The sequence below is a fragment of the Lutzomyia longipalpis genome, chromosome 2, assembly GCF_024334085.1.
Source record: "Lutzomyia longipalpis isolate SR_M1_2022 chromosome 2, ASM2433408v1".
NCBI classification, from domain to species: Eukaryota; Metazoa; Arthropoda; class Insecta; order Diptera; family Psychodidae; genus Lutzomyia; species Lutzomyia longipalpis.
Window position 1 is genome coordinate 23,338,982 of NC_074708.1, and position 23,475 is coordinate 23,362,456.

Consider the following 23,475-nt stretch of genomic DNA (forward strand, 5'->3'; position numbering starts at 1 on the left):
TTTTATGCTGTCTCGTACATTTATGCTGTCTAGAACACAAAATAGTCGTTAAGATCCCCAAACACCCAATTATCTCTTATAATTCACCATCCTGTCGAAATTCTCACTTCTTTGGGATAAATTGGGGATAAGGAGCTTTTTAGTCGGGTACGATTAAAATGATGCTACACAAGAGCAAACCTTTTTATAACCTAAGGTGAGGTTGTGAAGGGTTTTATCTTTTAAACAAATAGTTTATGTAAATTTGCCATTCAACCCCATGTCATTCTGTATTTTGTAATAAAACTTTATTGACACTGGAGAAGTTATGTGCTCCATTATTAAGTTGTTTAGTGTCAAAATACTTCTGAATAAATATAGCGATATGTTTTAATAGCTTCATAACTTATGTTCACTCAAGCAAACTTGACAAACTAATTAGTAATTAAGAGTTGATTAAAATTAAATATACAAATCATTATTTATTTACTTCCTTTTAATTAATTTGGGTTGGAATAAGCAGTTTCAACCCCCAATAAATATAAGAATCGCAACTTTCCATTCTTCTAATTCTCTGATGCTGTATCGAATCCTGTAGGGTATAGGAAGATGTTAAAATATTAACGTTAAAAAGCCACTTGAAAAGTTAGTAAAAGTTAGAAAGCTTTTGCTTCACAATTTGTATATCTATACCACTTTCATTTTCTCACCAATTGAAAATTATTATTATACCCTCATAAAGAATTTTGTCTATGAAACTCTAATGCGAAATACTACATAGCTGAATAATACAAATAAAAGAATAAGATTTCAATTTTTAATGCCTTTTAAGTATGTACCATATCCTTATAATCTGGCCTTTTACGGTTTGAGTTGTTCTAACTTTTATTCACTGCCATTGAATTTTTTCTCGCGAATTTGCTATATACAATGAATACATACAATATATTGAGAAAGAGCCTTTTTGTTCTTTATATTCACATTTTCAATGTTTTGATATCTCAAAGTATTTATTTCTGAGAGTTTTCTGTATGTATAAAAAACATCATCCCCAATCTACCCTCAACAGTATTTGACTTCTTCTCCTTTTTACCTTTCTCACATTCGCGTTATGGAATGTGAGAAAAAGCTCTCCTGTATATACTCTCTTTGGAAGTGCGTCATATATATGCTCTTTCTCTCCATACTATACAAGAGAAAATAATGATGTTTGAAGCAACAAGCAACGTCACAAAAGGAGCGCAATGTTCTCACTCAGTTGAACTTGAGCTTTTGGTGGTGCTTGAAGCATTTTCCTGTTGCGTTAAGCATTCGACTGTGAAATTGATTTGCTATGTACTTTGGTACTTTGTGTGTGTTCACTATAAAAAAAAATATGATTCGCTACTTTAAAGCACAGGTAGTGGCATAAAATTATTTTTATAGTGCTTTCACGCGAGTCCCTAAACATGGGAGTGATAGTGATAAACAAGGTTACCTGTTTATGGGAATTAAAATTGATGGGATTTTAATACCACTGGGGTCAATTAGTTTTTTTTTTTTTTTAACTTTTTCTCAGTTTATTAGTTTAATTTATTAAAAGGTACTTAATAAGGCTATCGCAGTCTTTTCTACAATTGCGTAGAAAATAAGAGAAAAACGTGAAACATTGGTTTTGTGCCATTTTCGCTACTTTTTTGCGGTTTTACCTTTTTACTTTAATTTCGGTGTACTTATGTTCCCTTTATTAACCATATAATAGCGAAAATTGTGTGGAAAATTTAGGGACGAATAACCTACATACAAACATACATAGTACAACTGTGTGAAGAGGAACAGTAATGGGAATAGGAATAATATGCAGAGCAAGGGTTAGGTGAATAGGAGGATGGTAGAAGGACTCTGGAAAAGTGTGCTATTATACGTGAGCTTTGTGCAATATTCAGTGATTATGACTGTCAAAAAACTGAAGAATCATGCTATCACTAACAGTTGAATTAAAGATAAAAGCACAAAAGCACAATTATATATGTTTCATTTGTAAAAAGAACTGAAACAATTAATTATGAAACGCATATACATAATTAACGTGAATGTGAAATAGAGTTAATAAAAAATGGATAAGTGCAATATTGAGTACAAAATAAAAGAGTAATAAAATATAAATTGAGGAGTAATAAAAAATCAATCAAAATGTCGCTAACAGTGAAAATAAATCAATTTCATCTGCAAAAACCAAAATCAAATCTCCTGGGACGTGTGGAGTTCCGAGGTGAGTAAACTAAATGCTTTCAAAACTCATAAAATAAAAATAGGTACCTACCTATATATAATTTCTATGTAAACTTCCTTTTTCCTCAAAGAATCTGCAAAATTTTAAATTACATTTCACAGCCTTATCGTTGAGCAAAGCGGAATAAGGCTCAACGTTGGTGGCAAACCTTCATACATATACTATATATACGTTAATTTTTGCTTCTCAAATGAAATGAGGACACCGTGTTAATTATTCTGTAGACGCTTCGTACTGTTGCTTTAAATTGCCACTCAAAAAATGTTTTTTCTGTCATCATGTATTATGATGAACATATTACGGGAATGATGGAACTTGTAATGATATTCTTTTAATTAAAACATATAAATCACATTTGTAATTTAGCTGTGTTTCTTTCAGACACAGCTTTTGTGTACCGAGCAAAATCGAAAGTCGTCAGATCGGGCTCAAACTTGGGATGAGCACGAATTAGGGTCCCCACATTCCAAAAAACGTATGCGCCAAAAAATTTTTTTTCCGGCCGTCCGGCCGTCCGTCCGGCCGTCCGTCCGGCCGTCCGCCGTAGTTCAACCATAAATTGCAAGAGAACGGTGATAGATAGAGACTTGCGGTAAACGGCAAAGTTTAAATATCGACTGGAAGACGTCCGATTATGACGTTAAATTTTACCCCCCACCCCCGCGTCCGCCATTTTGAATAACCTCAAAATTTTGTTTTCGCTATATCTCAGCCGCTATTATAGCTAGAGGGCTGAAATTTTGATATGTTGTAGGGGCCATCAAGAGCTTTCCAACGATACCTCATTTTCGAAAATCGGTCAAGCCGTTTAGTCAATATGGCCGCCACAATTTTTCATCGAAAATCGACCATAACTCGAAAACGGCTTGACCGATTTTGATCAACCCGGGGTCAAATGAAAGATCTCAACAAACCCTACAACTCTCTAGAACATCCGAAGTTTCAAAAGTGACCGCTAGGGGGCCAAAAATCAAAAACAAAATTTTCGATGAGTTTTCGATGAATATCTCGAAAACGGCGACATAAATTTTTTTCATTTTTTGATATGTTATAGCTGACCATATTATCTAGCTTCATGCCGAAAATGAAGAAAATCTATGGATCCGTTCTCGAGATATAGCCTTCTAAAGTTAGCATGTCATATCTCGGGTTCTACAAGTCCGATCTTGATCAACTCAAGCGCAAATGAAAGGTTTCGTGAAACCCTACAAATGTCTAGAACATTGCAACTTCGAGAAATGTCCGCAAGGGGCACTAAAATCGAAAATAAAATTTTCGAAAATTTCGAACTCAAATTTTTCGAAAATGGCGACATAATTTTTTTTCATTTTTCGATATGTTATAGCTGACTTCAAGACCTTTCAAACAAAAAAAAATTTATGAAAATCTATGGATCCGTTCTCGAGATATGGCCTTCTAAAGATTTCTTAGGGTATGACTTTTCAACTTTTCCCGACTTTGAGCGTATTTAAACTAATTTGCGTTCTAGTTTGCCCTCACAAAATTGGTACACTGAAAGAAACACAGCTCTCGTAAGCTTGGTCAGCTTACCAGTACATTTTGTTTTTATAGTACTGTAGAGACAACACAGAATAGTTTTTTAATTTTTTCTTTTCTTTGGCAATAATTAAGTCAATGTTTAAACAAATAATTCTTCAGATGAGATAATTCGAAAGAGCCTATAGCAGCGATGTTTTCATCTTATATCATCTTCAAATTCAGAGAATATATTTTTTCTCTCACCACATAAATACATATCTGATATAATCTATAGAGATTAGGAATAAAGTATCCATCAAGTAAACCACAGACATTGTGTAAGACACCGGGGAAATCATCTTACAGTGATAGAACCCGTATGTAGGAACAAAAAGAAAACCACTCACAGAAGAATCTGCTGGATAAATATTACGGGAAAAGGACAAAAAAAGGATATGCTCACAGAAATTGCTTATTTAAACCCTAAATAACATTTTAGGAATGTTTTTATGAAATTCTTCTACGACCAATGAATTGCGGTCGCGAAAGGGCTAACATCCTGGGTTGCTTTTGTATTGTAAATGTATGTACAAGATAACAAAACCAGTGATAATACATAACTTGCTTGGTAATAGAAGTTGGTATTCTGTGTAGGACATCAGTATATAACAAGGTGAATTATATGTATCATACGGAAATCGGGAGGAAGTTAGTCAATCTCGAAAATTGAAAATCCTCGTAAATGTCTGAAAGAAGATTGTAGGACCGCAAATTTTTCTTAGACTACATTATTAAGGATTTTGCCATTTAATACACCATGTCCAGAGCCAGAATGTTGCAGAAATTATTATATAAATTCTAACTCTTCTTAATTACCCATAAAACTTCCCTAATTAATAATTTAGCTGGTACTAAATACTAACTATATACTAATGCAATGCAATTATAAAAGACATTAGAAGTCATTTATGAAACCGCAAAGATGATACTTCAAACAACCCGGATCTCCCCTATTCAAGAAGTTATTTTTTCTTCCTATTAAATTTTGCTATGTGCTAACTAAACTAGAGTCTCTGTTTAATGCCCCTTCACTCTTTGACTCTTTCACATTTACGTGACTTCTTTTGTAATTGCGTTTTATGAATGGCACGTCTAAAGGAGAATTTTAATAAGAAAAAAAATGTCCCTTAAGGGAAAACAGCTGAGGCATATTATATTATTATAGCAAGTTTTGATATACCCACAACTACATACTATTTACAATAGCTATATATGTAAATATTTCAGATTTTATGTAGAGGGTGCGATATTATATACATATTTAGATATTTATATAATATGTAATATATGTATATATTTATATATTACTTTTTTATTTAATTGTATATAACAATTTCCAGGAGTGGGTCACACAACAAATGGATTAAGTAACATCTCTGAAATTGTCGATGTTAACCAGGTACGTTAATTATAATATATTTTCTTGCGTATATTTTGGCCATAAAATTTTTTAGATATGTCAACCCAATCAGAATTTATTTATGTAACTGTTAGAACGTTCTAACTTCTTGACCATATCGTTGTAGTGCTATATACAAAGCTAAATCCCAAATCGATATTTTCAATTTTATGTATAGAGTACCTATACTTTTTCTATATACCTATTAATTTGTATTGCATTCAAGTGCTAGGATATTTTAATAGCTTTCTATCTATTTCACAACACATTGATGCAATCAAAATCCGATTAGTTCTTATGAGTTTAATGTTCTATCCTCCAACCGAACGAGTAAATTGCTCTATTTACCACATCATTTGATTCATTTAATTGAGTACCTATTGCAATGGGAAATTTTATTGTACATAATATAGTTTTGCGTGATCATAAAGCCACAATATTGTGGAAAAGGGAAAATTAGCTTTATAGCTCTCACTTATAAAATTATAGCTATTATAATATTGATAATTTTCCTTAATTCAATAGGCTTTTGTGTGGCCAATTGCGCGATCTGCTTCACCTGAAGAGATTATTATTGTTGAACTTCGAACGCAAACAACGAAAATCCTTGTTAAAACTGGACTTTCAACAACTACCTCATCCAGCACCTCCTCTGCAATACGTGGTGCGATAGGCAGTAGCAGTAAGGTCATCGGTCGCTACGTTATGCTCATGCAAGGTATGTATATATGATGAGAAAATTAAATTATCTCACATTTTTATCACCCGATATTGTGTCGTAAAAGCATAAGAAGCTCTTTTGTCTTAATTGAATTAATTTATGGCTTCAACTTACCACATGACGACACAAAATTGTTAACACCATACTGTATTGTTGCAAAGAGATTCTCAATATAATAAAAAAAGTTTTATTATAAGATAAGATACTAGACATATCAAATAGTTCAATTATCTTCATAAGAGAAACTTTTCTATGGAAAATACAAACAGAAAAGCTTTATTTTCTAAATTAGGAAAATTTAATAATGAAGAGAAAACGCTATAAAATAAATAATACTTTAATTAAAGTTTGATACAAGACAAGGAAAATTTTAAAAAAAAAACTCATGAAAAATAATAATAATTTATTGTTCCTCACAAACTATTGTATTTTGGGTAAATTCATGAAAAATATTCTCTGCGGGATTTATTTTTCATTTTCATGAATAAAAACTTTATATTAATATTTTTCTATGAGAAGGGAATGTTATGACGTGAATGGGCTGAATGGGTTACAAAAGTGGGCCAAGGTCCATATTCCGGGAAGAGGAAAAGCGGGAAAAGCTCACGAGGAATGGAGTCAATGTTAAATAAAGCTCGTGTTTCAATTCCTTGGATGAAACTTTTATATTCCAATTCCCAACATTTTCATGAATGTAATTTACATTAACACATTGACGGCCACACTTGCTTAAAGTTTAATCATATTGGAAGGGGGATTTGCATATAACCGCCTGATGGTTCCCAGCTAAATTACATAGAGAGTCTACCGAAAGATGTGAATTTCCGGTTGTTGAACACATTATTGAGAAACGAATTTACTTCTCCTTGGAAGTGAATGTGTTAAAATAAAATATTTATATGTGCAAGAATTTTCTTGGAATTTCCATAACTTTTTCTTTACACAAAATTCTTTGTGACGAATTCTTAGACACATTAATAAATTACAGCTAAAATGAAAATTTCGACGTACGTTTAGTCCATATTTTACAGTGAAAATCGAGGAAAAAATATTATAGCAATATATTAAATAATACATATATGTAGATACAATATATGTAATACATACTTATTATATGTATATGACTACAGCATAATTTAATATCAGATTTTGATACAAATGGGAATGTTCAGAATGTTCTGTGTTGAATTCACATCAATTGATTTTTTCTATAGCTCTGTATTATTTAATTACGCCGGGATAGAGATTTTTTTTAAATTACAAAAACATGAATGTATAAACTATATACATAACATAAATACATGCATACATGTTGAAAGCAAAGAAAAAATTAAAAAGAGGAATGGAAGGGATTTCACATTCTAACGTACGATTTTAGGTGTAATTACGGAGGGGAAAGTGCGTGTGGAGGACCACCTTGTCGATATGAACAATAAGGCTATACAAGTAAGATGAAATTATGGAATTTTATATGTTGGCGTGACGGACCTATAATATTTCTCCCTCCCCTATATCCTTTTTGCATTATTGTATGCAAATTTAATACAAACAGGCCATTGTGAACTTCGAAGTATTTTACACTTCACCCGATGACGAGGCAGGGAACTTCGAACCGACGAACCTCGTAAATGTAATGCATCAAAATTCAGCAAATCTCGACGATGATCAACAAATGCTTCTCGATATTGAGCAGAATATTGCAAACTTGGAAAAAAGTTTGAGTAAAGAAAACGACAGAAGCCATAATTCCAAGAAGCGACATTTGCTGAGGCGGGTCATGTCCCAGGGGAGACCAGAGAAAGTCTTTACGGACGTAAGATGATTGAAAGTTGAATGTATTTTCAATTGATTCGCCCATTAAATATATTATTTCGTTATGCCTAGGAAAGGGGTATGAAACAGCCGCAGGCTGAAAAACAACGAGTCAGCTTGCGAACAGTTAAAAATTTTATGAAACTTGGCAAACAGAGACGCACCTCAAGGGAAAGTAGTACTGAAGATGAAGAGAGGTCTGATTAACATAGTATATTTGTTAGCTTTTCAAATTAAACCCCAAAACTGAAAAAGTTTTTAATAAACTTTTTAACCCTGACGTGGTTTCAGGTCTCTCATAAGTAATAATGAGGGTGGCTTTACGTCGGGTAACGAGCAAAGTGGACACCATCAGCAAGATATTCCGGATAGTGAGTCGCAACATGATAGTACGAGGTCTGAGGAGTCAAGCGAGGACGAGGATGAGCTACAGGGTGAGATAAAAAGCAAACGATTTAAAGCATTAGGAAAACCCAGTGACCACCTAAAGGCGCAGGATTTTCAAGTGTGCGTCACCATTATTGAAGCTAGACAGCTTCCAGGACTAAATATGGATCCAGTGGTGTGCATACAGATTGGTGATATGAAGAAATATACAAGCGTAAAGGAGAGCACAAATTGCCCATATTACAATGAGGTAAGGCACAGTAGATTTATATATTATTCAGAAAACTCTCGTAAATGTTCATTTGGTGCCAAATAAGAAAATATGTCACACCATAGCTTAGATTTAATGGTACCTACCTATATGTAGTTTTTTCCTCAACAACACGATACTTTCATTTTGTGAATAATTTTTTTTTACATGAATATTGTCGATGTACTTGAGAGGTGAAGTTAGGTACCATGAGGAATTTTAATGACCAAAATCATGAGCCGTAAACACGTCATTGAAATCCTTCGGAAAATTTAGAGATAGACGAATGAAAAGCTTATTCGCGTTACTCACACGGTTTGATATTCAATCGCTCGTGCAAGTTAGCGGTAAGATAGGAACGTATTTGGGATCTATAATATCTCCTCTTACCCAATTTTGTACATAAAGGAGCTTATTCAAGCTTATACGGGGACCTTATTCGAGGAAACAATTTCGACCCGCATTATCTTTTAGACCTTTTAGAAAATAAAGAAAGAATAAGAAATCGCCAAGGAAAGTTTAAAATTTTCCATTGGGATAATAAAGCCGTAAAAGATTTTCCACAAAATACAAAAAAAAGATGTCGCTCTAAAGATAATACGAATCAAAATTATTTCCTCAAATAAGGTCCCTTATACGTATAAGATTGAATAGAATCCTATTCTAACAAAAAAAAATATCCGTGTTTATCTTAAATATTATGACAATGAGAAAAATTGAGCTAATTGGATACTAAATATTTCCTTAAATTTTCTGAAAATATACAATATATTTTTATTCCTACAAAATTACCTGTATAGGTATCTACTATTTTAGAATTTCATTACAGTGCAGTACATCAAGTTTATATTTTTCGAAAACGTAGTACATAAACAAAACTATGGTTAGTAATTTGCTGTAAACAATATACAACTTTAGTTTACGTTTCGTTATAAAAATTACATTTTAATTTAAAATAAATGTTGTGGAATGAAAAGTTTCTGAGAAACTTCATGTACGCTGTATATCAATAACAATAATCTACAGAAAATATTTTGTTCTTACAGTACTTCGTATTCGACTTCCATATGGCTCCAGTTATGCTGTTTGATAAAATTATTACATTGTCTGTAAGTTACTATTTTTCCTTTATTTTAATTAAAAATAATTGAATTACATGTTGAAGGTTTGTCTTCCCCTAACCATTGATTTTTCATTGTAAGTAATATTTCAAAATACCTACACAAAAATTGAATATTAATTCTTTAGCTTGTAGTAGAAGCGTAATTAGACAAACCTTCAATATAATGGAAAATTAATTAACATACCTTATGAATAAATTAGAGCATTTCCCTTTCACCCAAAATGGATTACTTTACCACAGTATTAACCCCTTGAATTCATTACAATTAATTTTCTATATATTACCTACAAATTCTTGGCTTTGCGAAAGAATATTCGTCTATAGCAAAAATTAATTAAATGAGAAAGAATAGAATGAATATCTTATTTACTTTTAACTCATTTTCAAATTTAGGTGATACACTCGAGAAAATTTATGCGGTCGGGAACACTGATTGGTTCATTTAAGATTGATTTGAAAACCGTATATGATGCCACGGGTGTGTTTAAAATTTCAATATTATTTTTTCCTATTGAGGCAGATTTTATATTCTTCTTCTATAATTCCAATTTTTCTTTTATTGCTCCTCCTGTGTTGGTTTAATTTATAGTGTGTGTCAATGTTTTGCGTATCCCTAAAATATTATTTCTTACTATTTCTTGGGGGATAAAGGAGGATTTTTCTTTCAAATTTCTTTTTATCTACAAAAAAGCATTTTTGGGAATTTATTTTCCTCGAAGTAGTAAGTGAATGAAAATTAATAAAAAAGTTTAATGGCGAGAAAAATCCTTCTACTATCACCCCAAATTACATATTAATCAAAACACAGAAATAATTCTTTTTTTTACAAAAAAAATTTCAATGTGTTTCCTTTCTTTCTCTTTTCATTATTACACAAAATGTGCATTGCTTCTCCCGCAAAAAATCAATATTACTAAAAATTAATTAACATATTGATAACAAATTGAAAAATGCAATATGCAAATCGATGCCGCGTCAACATAATTTGCTTGCTTAAATATAATCCTGTTAAACATTGCTGAATAATAAATAAAACGGTTGAAAGGTGTTACAAAGCCGAAGTGTCCTTCGTCCAAATAAATTAATCGGTTCATTTAAATTGGACATAGCTACGGTATGGAATCAAAAAGGTAAAATTAATTATAACCGTTCATTTCTACATAATGTACATTAAATGCAATGTATAATAGCATTAAAGATAAACAAATTGAAAGAAATATTTAAGAAATATCAATTACTTTTTAGTCAATACCTTAAGAAATGCATGCACACTTTGCCAAATAGACAATAGTACCTACACATGTTATATACATATATACATGTCTCAATTTTCTTTTGCTTCAACAATTTGAGATTATCTCAAGAATATATTCCAAGAACACAAATTCCTTATTTTACAAATCTCAATTTAGAAGTTTTAATCTATTTTCTCCACACGTATTTCTATATGCAACTCTGCACATGCTTTATACAAATTATATCTATTTGCATTATATCGCTAAAACTATTTAAAGTTAAAATACAAAATTATATTACGCTCACAATGCTTATGTAAAATATTTTACATTTTTTCCCAACATTTTCAGATCATCAATTTTTTCACAAATGGGCTTTACTTACTGACCCAGAAGATTTTATAAGTGGACCCAAAGGTTATCTGAAATGTGATATTGGAATCATTGGGAAGGGAGATACTGTGAAAGTACCTCAGAAGTCAGAAAAGGATCCCGATGACATTGAAGGGTGAGTATAAATATCATATTTAAAAAAGTTGTAGAGCAAGGAATTTTCAATTTTTCAGTAGGAAGATTATTTATCCAATTTAAAAATATCAGGGGCGTAGCCAGGGAGGGTGTCTGAGGCCTGAACACCAATAGTTCAAGAAGTTCTGCCTTTTCTTTAAAAATAAAAAGCAATTAATTTCATGCTATATATTACTTTAAAAAAAATAGAATGGGAATTCTCAAGTGTCCTAAAAAATAATAATAATAATTTATTTAGTTCCTTATACAGACTAGTGTATCGGACATAGTATATACATGGTGTTTTTACAGATTTTTTAATTTATATATAATCTATTAGTTTTGTATTGTGTAGAAATTTCATTAATTTTTCAATTTTTCTATCATTGTCACTTAAAATAATTTTTACATTCTTATCTAGGTATAACTCTTTTCTCTCTTTTTCAAATTGTATACAATATATTAGAACGTGTTCTACGGAATTCTCTACATGACATGTTTCACAAAGTTTTGACTCATTTGTTGAATTTCGTTCTAGTCTATACCCATGAGTATATCTAGTATGCCCTATGCGAAGCCTCGTTAGGGCAACGCATTCCCTCCTCGAGAGGTTTGCGGGCATCTTCCACTTATCAGTAGCAACTTTTATTTGATAAAGAAATTCTCCCAATTTATTCCATTCGTATTGCCAATGAAGTTCAATTTTTATTTTTATTTGTACTTTCAAATTAAATCTAGAGTACAACTCTGGATCTGTAATGTTCCTATTCCTGATTATTTTAACCCAAGGTGGATTGAGTGATTGAATCAATACGGGATTTATGTTGGTCAGTTCATATTTAATTAAAGCATTTTTGACATAGTGAAAAAAAGAATTCTTACCCAACCGAAAGAAGGTTGAATTTTCAATTGATAAAGCATATGTGTGAAGTGGATGAAATGGATTTGACTTTAGTTTAAAAAAATAGTTAAGCAACAATTTATCTCTAATTGAATTTAGGGGCAAATGTCCGGCTTCTACTATAGTGCTACTAATTCTACTGGTGACAAAAGCCCCAGTACAAATTTTAAGTCCTTTGTTGTGAATTGGATTTAGTTTTTTAAGCCAAGTTTTTGATGCATTGGCATAAGCGGGTGATGCATAATTTATTTTTCCTAGTACTACTGCATTATGTACCATGAGTAGAGACTCACGGTGAGCCCCCCAACTGACTCCAGACAATGATTTTAAAATATTCAAGCTTTTATTTCCCGCTATCTTAACTTTTTTAATATGTTCATGCCAACGAAGTTGACGATCAAACTCTACGCCGAGAAAACGTTGAGTTGGTTTAAATTCTATGTTGCGGTTATTAATTTTAAGTATGGGGTCTAAATGAGGTTTTTTCTTGCGACAAAAATGAACCGCTGTTGTTTTATCAGGAGAAATTTTAAAACCATGTTTATTCATCCAATCATTAACTTTACTTAAATTATTCTGCAATTGAATATTAATTTCAGCCATATCCTGACTTCGCATGAACATACATATGTCATCAGCATATAGGCTAATTTTAACTGGGGTGGAAATTTCTTTAACTACGTCATTGATTGCTATCAAAAACAATCTAACTGACATTACAGATCCTTGAGGAACTCCGTTTTGCAAAAATCTTTTTTCAGAGAGAAAATCTTCTATCAATACTTGGAAAGTTCTGTCATGTAGAAAATCCATAATAAAATTAAACATTTGTCCTCTAATGCCAATATCCATTATTTTGTTCAGTATATGATATCGCCATGTGCGATCATATGCTTTTTCAAGGTCCAAAAAGATAGCTACTAGATGCTCATTATTTGAAAATGCTAAATTAATCTCATTTTCCAAATAGATAATCCCATCCAAAGTTGAATTATTTTTTCTAAAACCAAATTGACGTTTATCAATAAATTCATTAGTCTCAATATACCATTCAAAACGTTTAGTAACCATTTTTTCCATTAGCTTACATAGACAACTAGTCAAAGAAATTGGCCGATAGCTTGATGGGAATGCTTTAGGTTTATTTGGTTTAAGAATTGGAATTATAATCGCATTATGCCACTCATCTGGCAATTTTCCAATGGACCATAATCTATTATAAAAATTGAGCAAACATTGTTTGGCTTCATCAGAAAGATTTTTGAGCATATCATAATGGATATTATCACCTCCTGGAGATGAACCTTTACACGATTTAAGAGCTTCTTCAAGCTCAAAAAAGGAAAATTCTTTATTATATGGATCATCTGTATTATTGAGTTTGGCATGAGGGAACATATGTTCAACTTCAAATTTAAAATTCTTAAATTCTGTATCATATTGTGAATCACTTGAAAATTCTTCAAATTGGGCAGCAAGACAATTTGCTATTTCATTCTTATCAGTTAACTCAATATTATTATGAATTAAATAGTTTATCGTTGAAAAATTTGAGCATCCCTTAATTTTTCTTATCTTATTCCATATAACTTTAACAGGAGTTTTAGGATTAATTTTTCCCAAATATTCTTCCCAACTTTTTTTCTTAGCTTGCTTAATTAACCATCTTACTTTTGCATTAACTTTTTTATAATTGAGATGATCTTGGACTGTAAACGAATTTCTGAGATTTTTTCTTAATTGTTTACGTTCTTCTATTTTTTCTTCAATTTCTTTGTTCCACCAAGGGACAGGTGGTCTTTTGTACACACCTCCAGTTCTAGGAATGCATTGTTTTGCTTGATTAATTATGGAATCTACAATATAATTGTTTTGATCTTCAACATTATTATATTCCAAATCTAGAGACAACTCTTCAAATTTTTCCCAATTTGCCTTTTCAATTTTCCATTTAACCCTTGTCCTATGTGGTTGAATATCACGAGTATATTCAATCACAGTCGGATGGTGATCGCTACCACAGAGATCTTCGTGTACAGTCCAATTAAAAAGATTTGCAATACTTGGAGAAGCAAGAGTTATATCAATGGCAGATTCACTGCCATAAGCAAAACTAAAATGTGTGGGAGATCCATTATTAAGAACAATTAAATTATTATCATCAATAAATCTTTCAATAATTTTACCTTTTTTGTCAAATCTTCTACAATTTTTATCCCACAAAGGGTTGTGAGCATTTAGATCTCCAGTTATTATAAAAGGTGTAGGAAGTTGATTTATAAGGGAATTAAGAGATGAAATATTTAAACGGGAGTTCGGCGGAATATACAAATTACATATGGTGAGTTTTATAGGATAAAATATTTGAACAGCTACTGCTTGCATTTCCGTATTCAGGTCAATTTCTTCCGAATATACAGATTTATCCACAAATGTGATAACTCCACCCTTAGCTCTTTCCTCGTCTATGCATACTTGATCAGTTCTGTAACTAGAAAATCTTTTTAAATCAAATTTTTGGGAGAATTTCAAATGTGTTTCCTGTATACAAAAAATTGTTGGATTATATAAATTAATTAAAGATTGAATTTCATGTAGATTATGTTTAATTCCATTTGAATTAAACTGAATTATTTTAAATGTATTAATGGGTCTATGTTCAATATCATTAGTGTTGTTATTTTGAATATCAAAGTTAGTATTAATATTATTTAAATCAAAAACAGCAGGTGTAACACCTGATGAAAATTCATTTGAATTTTCTTGATCATTTATATATATTTGTGTATTTAATTGTTGCAATAATTGCGGTGATTTTGTATAAAAGGATACATCTTGATCATTTATATGCTGCAATAATTGCGTTGTTTGCGGCATTTTTGTATAAAAGGATACATTTTGGTCATTTGTGTGTATTTGTGTATTTATTTGTTGCAATAATTGTATTGCTTGTGATGATTTTGTATAAAAGGATACATTTGTCAGTCATTCATGATCTTCTTCCATCTCCTCCGTTTGTGGAGGGAGAGGAATCAGAGGAATGGACTGTTGTTGGTTGTCTTCATTCATTATTCTGAATGTATTTGAAAGAATTTGGGATGTCTCTTTGAATTGATTTAATTGTTCATAATTAATTGCTGAAGAATTTACTCCATCACTGTTTGCCAGATTATTCATACATGCTATATCGCTCATTGGTGGAGAATAAACTCCCTCATTTTGTGTGGCATTGTGATGAGTATTCATGTTTTGATTTGTAAAAGGATATGCAGTGTTGTAGTTTGTCAAATTTTGAGACATTGTGGGTGTTGGAGAAATATCTCCATTTTGAGAGGATTGTGCTTGTGTATTAGTTAGTTGAGCATTATGAACATTATTGTTATTATATGAGCTTGTATTAGCATTATTACCCTGATTATTACTCACGTGTTGATCACTGGTCTTAGGGATCGCCCCTTTACCTTGATTTTCGATACGATTACCTCTCTGGTTCTTGAATTTCTTCCTGTCCTGTTGGGGGATTGGTGCTGGGCGCTTTGCTTTTGATTCTGTGCGATTAACAATCGCAGTATTGGGCTCGACTGGAAGTGTTGTCTGAACATTCACCGGCTTATGATGAACCTCAATTTTCTTCGGAGTGGATGACTTCTTCTTGTTCTGGGAATCCTCCAACGTTGGGTAGTTTTCATCATATTCATCTTCGAGGTAGCTGAAGCGGTTTCGTGTCGTAACGTCCACATACGTCCATGTCTGTTTCCTTGGCCTGGGATAAGCACAATTGGCTTCATTGCGACTCAAATTATTGAAGGTCATTGCCAATCGAATATTCGACTGCCTGGATCTCTCACTGCAGTTTACATAGTCCGATGGGTGGTTGGCTCCACATGGAGTACATTTGGGTTCTTCTTCGCATCGAATTGATGAATGCCGTTGTGAACAATTTTTGCAAACTGGTTCTTCAGCTTTACACTGTTGTTTTGCATGTCCGAATCGCCAGCAAATTTCGCATTGTAGTACTTTTGGCATATGGGGCTCACATTGGAGTCTCACGTAGTTGATGTAGACGAATTTGGGAATTTCTGATCCTTCGAAATATACTTTAATGCGCCTGGTATTTATCTGTTGCACTTGTCCATCAATTGTTTCTCGTCGTGTAACTCTCTGTACTCTGTTAATGCTTATCTGTCTCGCATCCATGTGTTTGTGTATGTATTCAGGAGTATACTCCGCATCAATATCAAATATTATTCCACAACTGGTCACATAATAATAGGGAATGAAAGCTGCGAGTCCCGTTTTCTTAATCTCGTCATTTTCAACAAGTTGATTTGCGACCATGAAATCTCTACAATGCACAATTGCGCTCTTCTTACCAACTTTCTCGATCAAGGGAATTTCTGCACTTGAATATAGTTTGCTGATAGTTTCTCCAATTTTCATGGGGCTAATGTCTGTCTTCTGTGTAAGCATCACACGATAACCATTATACTTCACATTGGATTTGTATTTGCACGTTGTAAAAAGTCTTTCAGTTGTACCTCCCCCACCTGGGGGAGGGCTGTTCTCAGCCATGGTTAAGAAAAAATCACTCAATAGTTTTTAGATTTGTCCAAACTTATTAAAGAAAAATTAAAAGTTCAATTTATTTATAAAATTCTTTTCCACTTCTCGCACCAAAAAGCAAAGAAAGAAACTTGTTTAGCTTCCAAAAATTACGTCCGATCACAACGAGTGTTCGAGCAGAACTCCGTGTCCTAAAAAATATTGAATGTTAGAAACAGCGATAAATATTTAAAAGAAACGTCGAATATGAAAAAAATTAACTACAGACGTTATAGAGAAAAACCTTGGAAAGTTAAGAAATATGTCAAATGATTATTTAGGAGGTGTTAGATGTTAAAACGAATGTCAAGGCAAAAAAAATCGTCAAATTTTGAAAATTAAAATCATGAAATTCGAAAAGTTTTTAAAGAAATATCGTATCGTTTTTTAAGCTATATTTTTAACGTCTGTAAAATAAAAAGAATACTCAAAATCCCTCATTGAAAACATTTCTGATTACCCCCCTGAAGAATATTATTTTTCATCATCCTATAATATATAATTACACAAACAATTAACCAAATTAAAAATAATATTTATATAAAAAGTATTGTAAAGAAAAAAAAAACAAATAAGATGAAAAAAAGTTTTTCATTGAATTCGTTGATTTATTAATTTTTATGACTCAATCAACCGTACTTACTACCGTATTCATAATGCATGTATGTAGACTGTAGAGTAATATTTATTTTTCATTAATAGGAACCTTTTGCTACCGGATGGTGTGCCAATTGAAAGGCAACGTGCAAAGTTTATTGTAAAAATTTATCGGGCTGATGGACTGCCACGGATGAATTCATCGATAATGGCAAATGTGAAGCGAGCTTTTACGGGCGAGAGCAAGGATTTGGTTAATCCATATGTTCAGGTGTCATTTGCCGGATTGAGCGTGAGTAGAATTTTCACGGAAAATTTCTCATCCATGCCTCATGTAACATTAATAATGTTGTCTGGGCGCAGGGAAAAACATCTGTAAAGAAAAACTCCTACACACCTGTTTGGAATGAGCAGCTTGTTTTTACGGAAATGTTTCCACCCCTGTGTCAGAGAATTAAGGTAAAAGGACATGTGATAGCGAAATGCGGTAGATTTAGGCACTGCTTGGGTGGAGGGTGGATAAATCTCGAGATACGTTTTTATAGCTAATTTTTTATACATGTACGTATTTTCTTCTTTCCTGTTTTTCTTTCTTTATACAAAATCTGTATACAGGTTCAATTGCGAGACGCTGACCCGGTGAAACCCTCAATAATTGGAACACACTATATTGACTTGAAGCAAATCTCAAATGATGGAGATAATGGATTTCTTCCCACATTCGGACCATCCTTCATTCATCTCTATGGCTCTACACGTGATTACACACTCCTAGACCAACACTCAACACTCAACAGTGGACTTGGTGAAGGTGTCAGCTACAGAGCTCGACTTTTTATTGCCATACGCACGGAGATAACAGATAATGTGGAGATTACTCCGGAGAAAAATGGTTATTATCCTACATTAAATACAGAATTTTGTCCTTAATCTCCCTTCCATGTGGTGAAAGTCTGCTTTCACATTATCCTTAATTTCTCATATAAGAGAAACAATCACATAAAACCTATGCAAAGTAGTAAAAAAATAATTTTCTTTCCTTTCAGTTGAACTTGAACAAACTTTTCCAGTATCTGAATCTTCGTATTCTAAGTGTGAGGAATTTTTCTTATTCTCCACAATAATGGAGGCTTCAATGTTGGACAAGAAACTCTGTGATAAGCAAGTTCTTTTCGAATTGAGTATCGGGAATTCGGGAAATTCCCTAGATGGTCACAATGAGAGCTCATGTACCATCAATAATGACGATGAAGAACTAGAAGTTGTTGATTCAACATCCTTCAGTAGTATAACTAACACGTGCAAGCCTACTTCCCATGATAAGACCCACTATTTTCTCCCTTATTGGGACTACAAGCCATGCATGGATGTACGAAGTGTATTCCCGGACCTGCGGCGAAGGATGTACAATAGTAATATTATTGGAAAAATTGCGGAAAAGCTCGATGAAGACTTAGTGGAAACGGGGGCTTTAATTGAGAATGAAGATCTCAATTCAGAGGTACGTGATTAAATGTTTTTCTTTCTTTCCATTTTTTCATTAAGAAAACATAAAGCTCTATGGTTTGTTTTAAACGGAGCCACGCAAAGCAATGATAAATCATAAAATTATCTTGAACGTTTAATTTTTTTAAAGTTGAAAATTTGCTTCAAATTAAATGAATTTTCTGTAAGATAAATCATAGCAAATTTCATCACTCTTTGGGTTTGCTAAAACTATATAATCTTAAACATTGCTGCTAAAGCGTTAATGTATGTAGTACATAAAATTTTAATACACTACCTTCCTTCTTGGTTCGGTATCTACCTGTGTACAGGAATAAATTCCAAAATTCATATACTGAATTTTCGAATTCAGTCTCTCTGTAGCATGAGATTCCGTTGTTAAAGCATAATTAAGTGCCCCAAAGGTAACATGGAGCTTGATGTTGTATTAAAATTTTACATCTGAGTGTCTCCTCCCTATTGTCAATGTATTAACCGAACAGGCTCCACAGGTGAAACTGAGGGCGTGTCTCGAGGAATTAGCAATAAGTTGCACCAAATATGTCACAGTGACGAAGAATACGATGAGTGGACCCGGCACGGGGAAGACAAAATTGGATAAAGAGCGTGTTAAGCTGTGTCTGCGTGAAATTGAATCATTGGGAAATATGGCACGAAATCTTCGTGCTCTCGTTACAAAAAGCTCCATGAGAGAGAGATACAAAACAGCTCAGAATTACTTACAAAAGCTCAAGTTTCTCATTGAAGATGTAAGTGGAAAAAAACCAAACAACTCCTCCAGAGAATGTTCTTACTTGTACCACTGAATTGGCTTTCAAAGCTCTGTGAATTTTTTTGTAAATTTTTTCTCTTCTATAATTTTCGATAATTGCACATGATTATTCTTAAGAAAATTAACGTTTTTTTTTCTTAAAATTTTGCGCGGCCACTTTGTGAATATCTTTTTAGCCCCAACACTCATTGCCGGATATTTTTATTTGGATGATTGCTAATGGAAAACGAATCGCATACCATCGAATTGATGCAAGGGATGCCCTATTTTCGGAAATCGATGAAGAATGCGGAATTTATTGCGGAAAAGTACAAACAGTTTTCCTTAAGCTTCCTGGAAAACAAGCTATTGGTCCCGCAGGATGGGCTGTTCAAGCAAAACTATCCATCTACGTCTGGCTGGGCTTAGTCAAAGACAAACAATTCTTCTTCGACGGCTTACCTGGTGGGTATGAATTGTCTCAAGAATTGAGAAATGCCGAACGTCTACGTGCTTTGGCACCAACAACAATTCATTACGTTGAGAAATACATCTTTCAATTGAGAGCTCATATATATCAAGCAAGATCTCTAATAGGATCAGATGCTTCGGGTTTAAGTGATCCATATGCAACGGTTTTTATAACCGAATTTTCCAAAACGACTCAAGTCATTGAGGAAACTCTTAGCCCTACTTGGGATGAATTGCTGGTATTCGATGAAATACTCGTGTATGGTGCCAAAGATGAGATACGTCGAGATCCACCGACAATTGTAATTGAGATCTATGATCAGGACAAAGTTGGAAAATCAGAATTTATCGGTCGTGCAATAGCGAAGCCACGAATTAAGCTAAGAGAATTCAATTACGTTACACCATCGCTGGAATGGTTTGAAATAACAAGAGGAGCGGACAATGCAGGAGAACTGTTGGCAGCTTTTGAACTGCTAGAGCACGGCTCAACTGATGTTCCACGCCTAACTGAACCTAAAATGGTTATAAGTGATACTAAAACGGATAAAGCATCAATGAATATGTGCTCAATACTTCCAGTACCACGGGATGTAAGACCAAATTTAGCACGATTTCGCATCGAGGTACTCTTCTGGGGTCTCAGGGACCTCAAGAGGGTGCATTTTATGTCCGTGGATAAACCTCGAATTGACATTGAATGCTCTGGGAAAATTCTCAGTTCAAGTATCATTCAGAATGCAAAGAAAAATCCCAATTTTTCAAATATGCTCAAGTTCTTTGATCTCGAATTGCCCGTTGAGGAAACCTATGCTCCACCTATAACAATTCGTTGTGTAGACTGTCGGTAAGTTTAATTCAGAACAAGATCAAAATCGTCAAAATCTCAAACCTAATTTATTAAAAATTTCAAATATATTTTAGATCTTTCGGCCGTTATACTCTTGTTGGAACTCATCAAATATCCACCGTTCATAAATACGTTCATCGTACCCCACCAAAGGAAGACTACAAAAAATATTCCCATAGCGGACAAATTGTACTCTCAAAGCCCGTTCCACCGCCTGAAAACTTCGTCACCCCCATGGAGGCTGCTAAAAATGCGCCCAATGACAATCTCACAATTTATGGTGCAGCATGTGTGGCTAAAGCAATGAAAAAGCAGCAAATGAGGAAAAAACAAATTCAACCCCAAGAAAGTGTCGAGGCGGAAGATGATGATGAGAATAGTAAAGATTGGTGGACAAAGTATTTTTGGTCACATGAAAAGTTAATTGAAGATACAAAAGGAATAACAGGTCATAAATTTCCCATAGATATGCCGTATCAGAAGGAAGACGAAAAGAAACGTTTGGCAATTAAGAGTTCGAAATTAGTTGCTAAATTGAGCCCAAAGCACCACAGCAAGTCTCCCAAAGAAGAAAGCACTAACAATACAACTGCATTGTTTCAAATATACCCCAATGAACTTGAAAGTCAGATTGAGTTCAACAATTTCAAGGAATGGCTTCACTCCTTCCCACTGTATCGAGGGAAGAAAACTGGCGATAGCACTGAGGATGAAAATAGGGTTGTAGGGTTCTTCAAGGGTGCCATTAAAGTTTACAAACTTCCCATGGAAAAAGGTATTGAACCAGCTTTTGCCCCAATGCTACCAACAAATGATCCCATACACGTTCTCGTTCGAGTTTATGTGATCAAAGCCACAGACCTACATCCAATGGATCTTAATGGTAAAGCTGACCCTTATGTTGTTCTACAATTGGGCGGAAAACGAATTAGTGACAAAGAAAATTATGTTAGCAAGCAACTAAACCCAGTCTTTGGTAAATGCTTTGAAATTGAAGCAACATTTCCGCAAGATTCTATGCTAACTCTACAGATTCTAGATTGGGATCTAGTTGGATCAGATGATCTAATTGGAGAGACAAGAATTGATCTGGAAAATAGATTTTATAGCAAACACAGAGCAATGTGTGGAATTACATTCAAATACGAAGAGTGAGTATTTCGCAATCATTTTATTAAAATTATAGAAAAATTATTTCTATTAAATTTCTTTTTCCTCTTTTTTTTCTTCCAGTTCGGGATACAATTGCTGGCGAGACCCCATGAAACCCACGCAAATACTTCAGAAACTCTGCAAAGAAAATAAATTGGAACAACCACATTATTTTCAGGATCGTGTTGTTATCGGTCGGTATTGTATGACCTTTACAGAGGCAGAGGTTTTGGCGTGGAATGGGCCAAATACGTGCCGTAATCGTGATGAACACCTTGCCCTTGCTGTTTTGCATCGATGGGAGGAAATTCCACGAGTGGGATGTAAGGTAATGTTTTTCGAAAAACTCTTAATTCCTTCCACATTTTTTGAATTTGCCTTTTACCCTTCGGCAACTCTTCAAGTACATTGTTCTCATTTAATTTCATTCTCTTGTGATGCTAAATTTATTTTATCACATATGAGAGAAATTATGGGGTTGATTTATTTTGCCATGAATTTACATTTATCTTGTATTAAATATTTTTTTTTATTAGTAAGAAAAGTTATAGAATACTTTTTTCCCAAAAAAAATCTCAGATTGTTCCAGAACATATAGAATCCAGGTCCCTCTACAATCCCGACAAACCTGGGATAGAGCAGGGTAAATTAGAAATGTGGGTAGATATGTTTCCCATGGATATGCCTCTTCCTGGCCCGGCTGTTGATATATCACCGCGAAAACCAAAATCCTACGAGCTTCGTATTGTTATTTGGAACACGGACGACGTTGTTCTAGAGGATGATGCATTTTTTACAGGAGAAAAAATGTCGGATATCTACGTTAAAGGGTACGTTAGAAAAAAAATCTAAGGAAGTTCTTCCATAAGCATTTGAGGTTTTATTTTTATAGATGGTTAAAGGGGCCACAGGACATACAATCAACCGATATTCACTATCGCTCCTTAACCGGAGAAGGGAACTTCAATTGGCGCTTTATCTTTCCATTTGATTATTTGGCTGCTGAGGAGAGAATTGTTCTTTCCCGGAGGGAATCTCTCTTTAGTTGGGATGAAACTGAAGTGAAAATACCTGCTCGTTTGGAGTTGCAGGTGTGGGATGCTGATCATTTTTCCGCAGATGATTTTCTAGGTGCCATATCGCTCAATCTCAATAGATTTCCACGAGGTGCTAAATCATCTAAACTCTGCACGTTGGACATGCTGAAGACCGATAATGTCCCTTATGTGAATATTTTTAAGCAAAAGCGTGTGCGTGGTTGGTGGCCGTTCTTTATAAAACGCGAAAATGACGAAATGGAACTGACGGGGAAGGTGGAGGCTGAAATACATTTGCTCACGAAGGAAGAAGCAGAAAAGAATCCTGCCGGTTATGGGCGCAATGAACCAGACCCGCTTGACAAACCAAAGTAAGTACAACAA

At 33.6% G+C, this 23,475-nt stretch overlaps 1 protein-coding gene across 1 annotated transcript in view; it reads left to right on the forward strand.

Annotated features, from left to right (window-relative positions):
• The window catches only part of LOC129789556 (otoferlin), a 25,881-nt gene continuing 2,406 nt past the window's right edge, over window positions 1-23,475 (forward strand). The window contains exons 1-20 of the mRNA XM_055826416.1: window positions 1-2,230; window positions 5,131-5,189; window positions 5,715-5,907; window positions 7,289-7,356; window positions 7,463-7,723; window positions 7,795-7,919; window positions 8,014-8,359; window positions 9,406-9,468; window positions 9,876-9,960; window positions 11,069-11,225; window positions 17,430-17,616; window positions 17,688-17,783; window positions 17,940-18,216; window positions 18,371-18,825; window positions 19,322-19,579; window positions 19,779-20,899; window positions 20,977-22,053; window positions 22,136-22,382; window positions 22,634-22,884; window positions 22,947-23,462. Of these exons, the coding sequence (XP_055682391.1) occupies window positions 2,152-2,230; window positions 5,131-5,189; window positions 5,715-5,907; window positions 7,289-7,356; window positions 7,463-7,723; window positions 7,795-7,919; window positions 8,014-8,359; window positions 9,406-9,468; window positions 9,876-9,960; window positions 11,069-11,225; window positions 17,430-17,616; window positions 17,688-17,783; window positions 17,940-18,216; window positions 18,371-18,825; window positions 19,322-19,579; window positions 19,779-20,899; window positions 20,977-22,053; window positions 22,136-22,382; window positions 22,634-22,884; window positions 22,947-23,462 (5,921 nt within the window). The 5' untranslated portion in view covers window positions 1-2,151. The remainder of the gene's footprint in view (window positions 2,231-5,130; window positions 5,190-5,714; window positions 5,908-7,288; window positions 7,357-7,462; window positions 7,724-7,794; window positions 7,920-8,013; window positions 8,360-9,405; window positions 9,469-9,875; window positions 9,961-11,068; window positions 11,226-17,429; window positions 17,617-17,687; window positions 17,784-17,939; window positions 18,217-18,370; window positions 18,826-19,321; window positions 19,580-19,778; window positions 20,900-20,976; window positions 22,054-22,135; window positions 22,383-22,633; window positions 22,885-22,946; window positions 23,463-23,475) is intronic.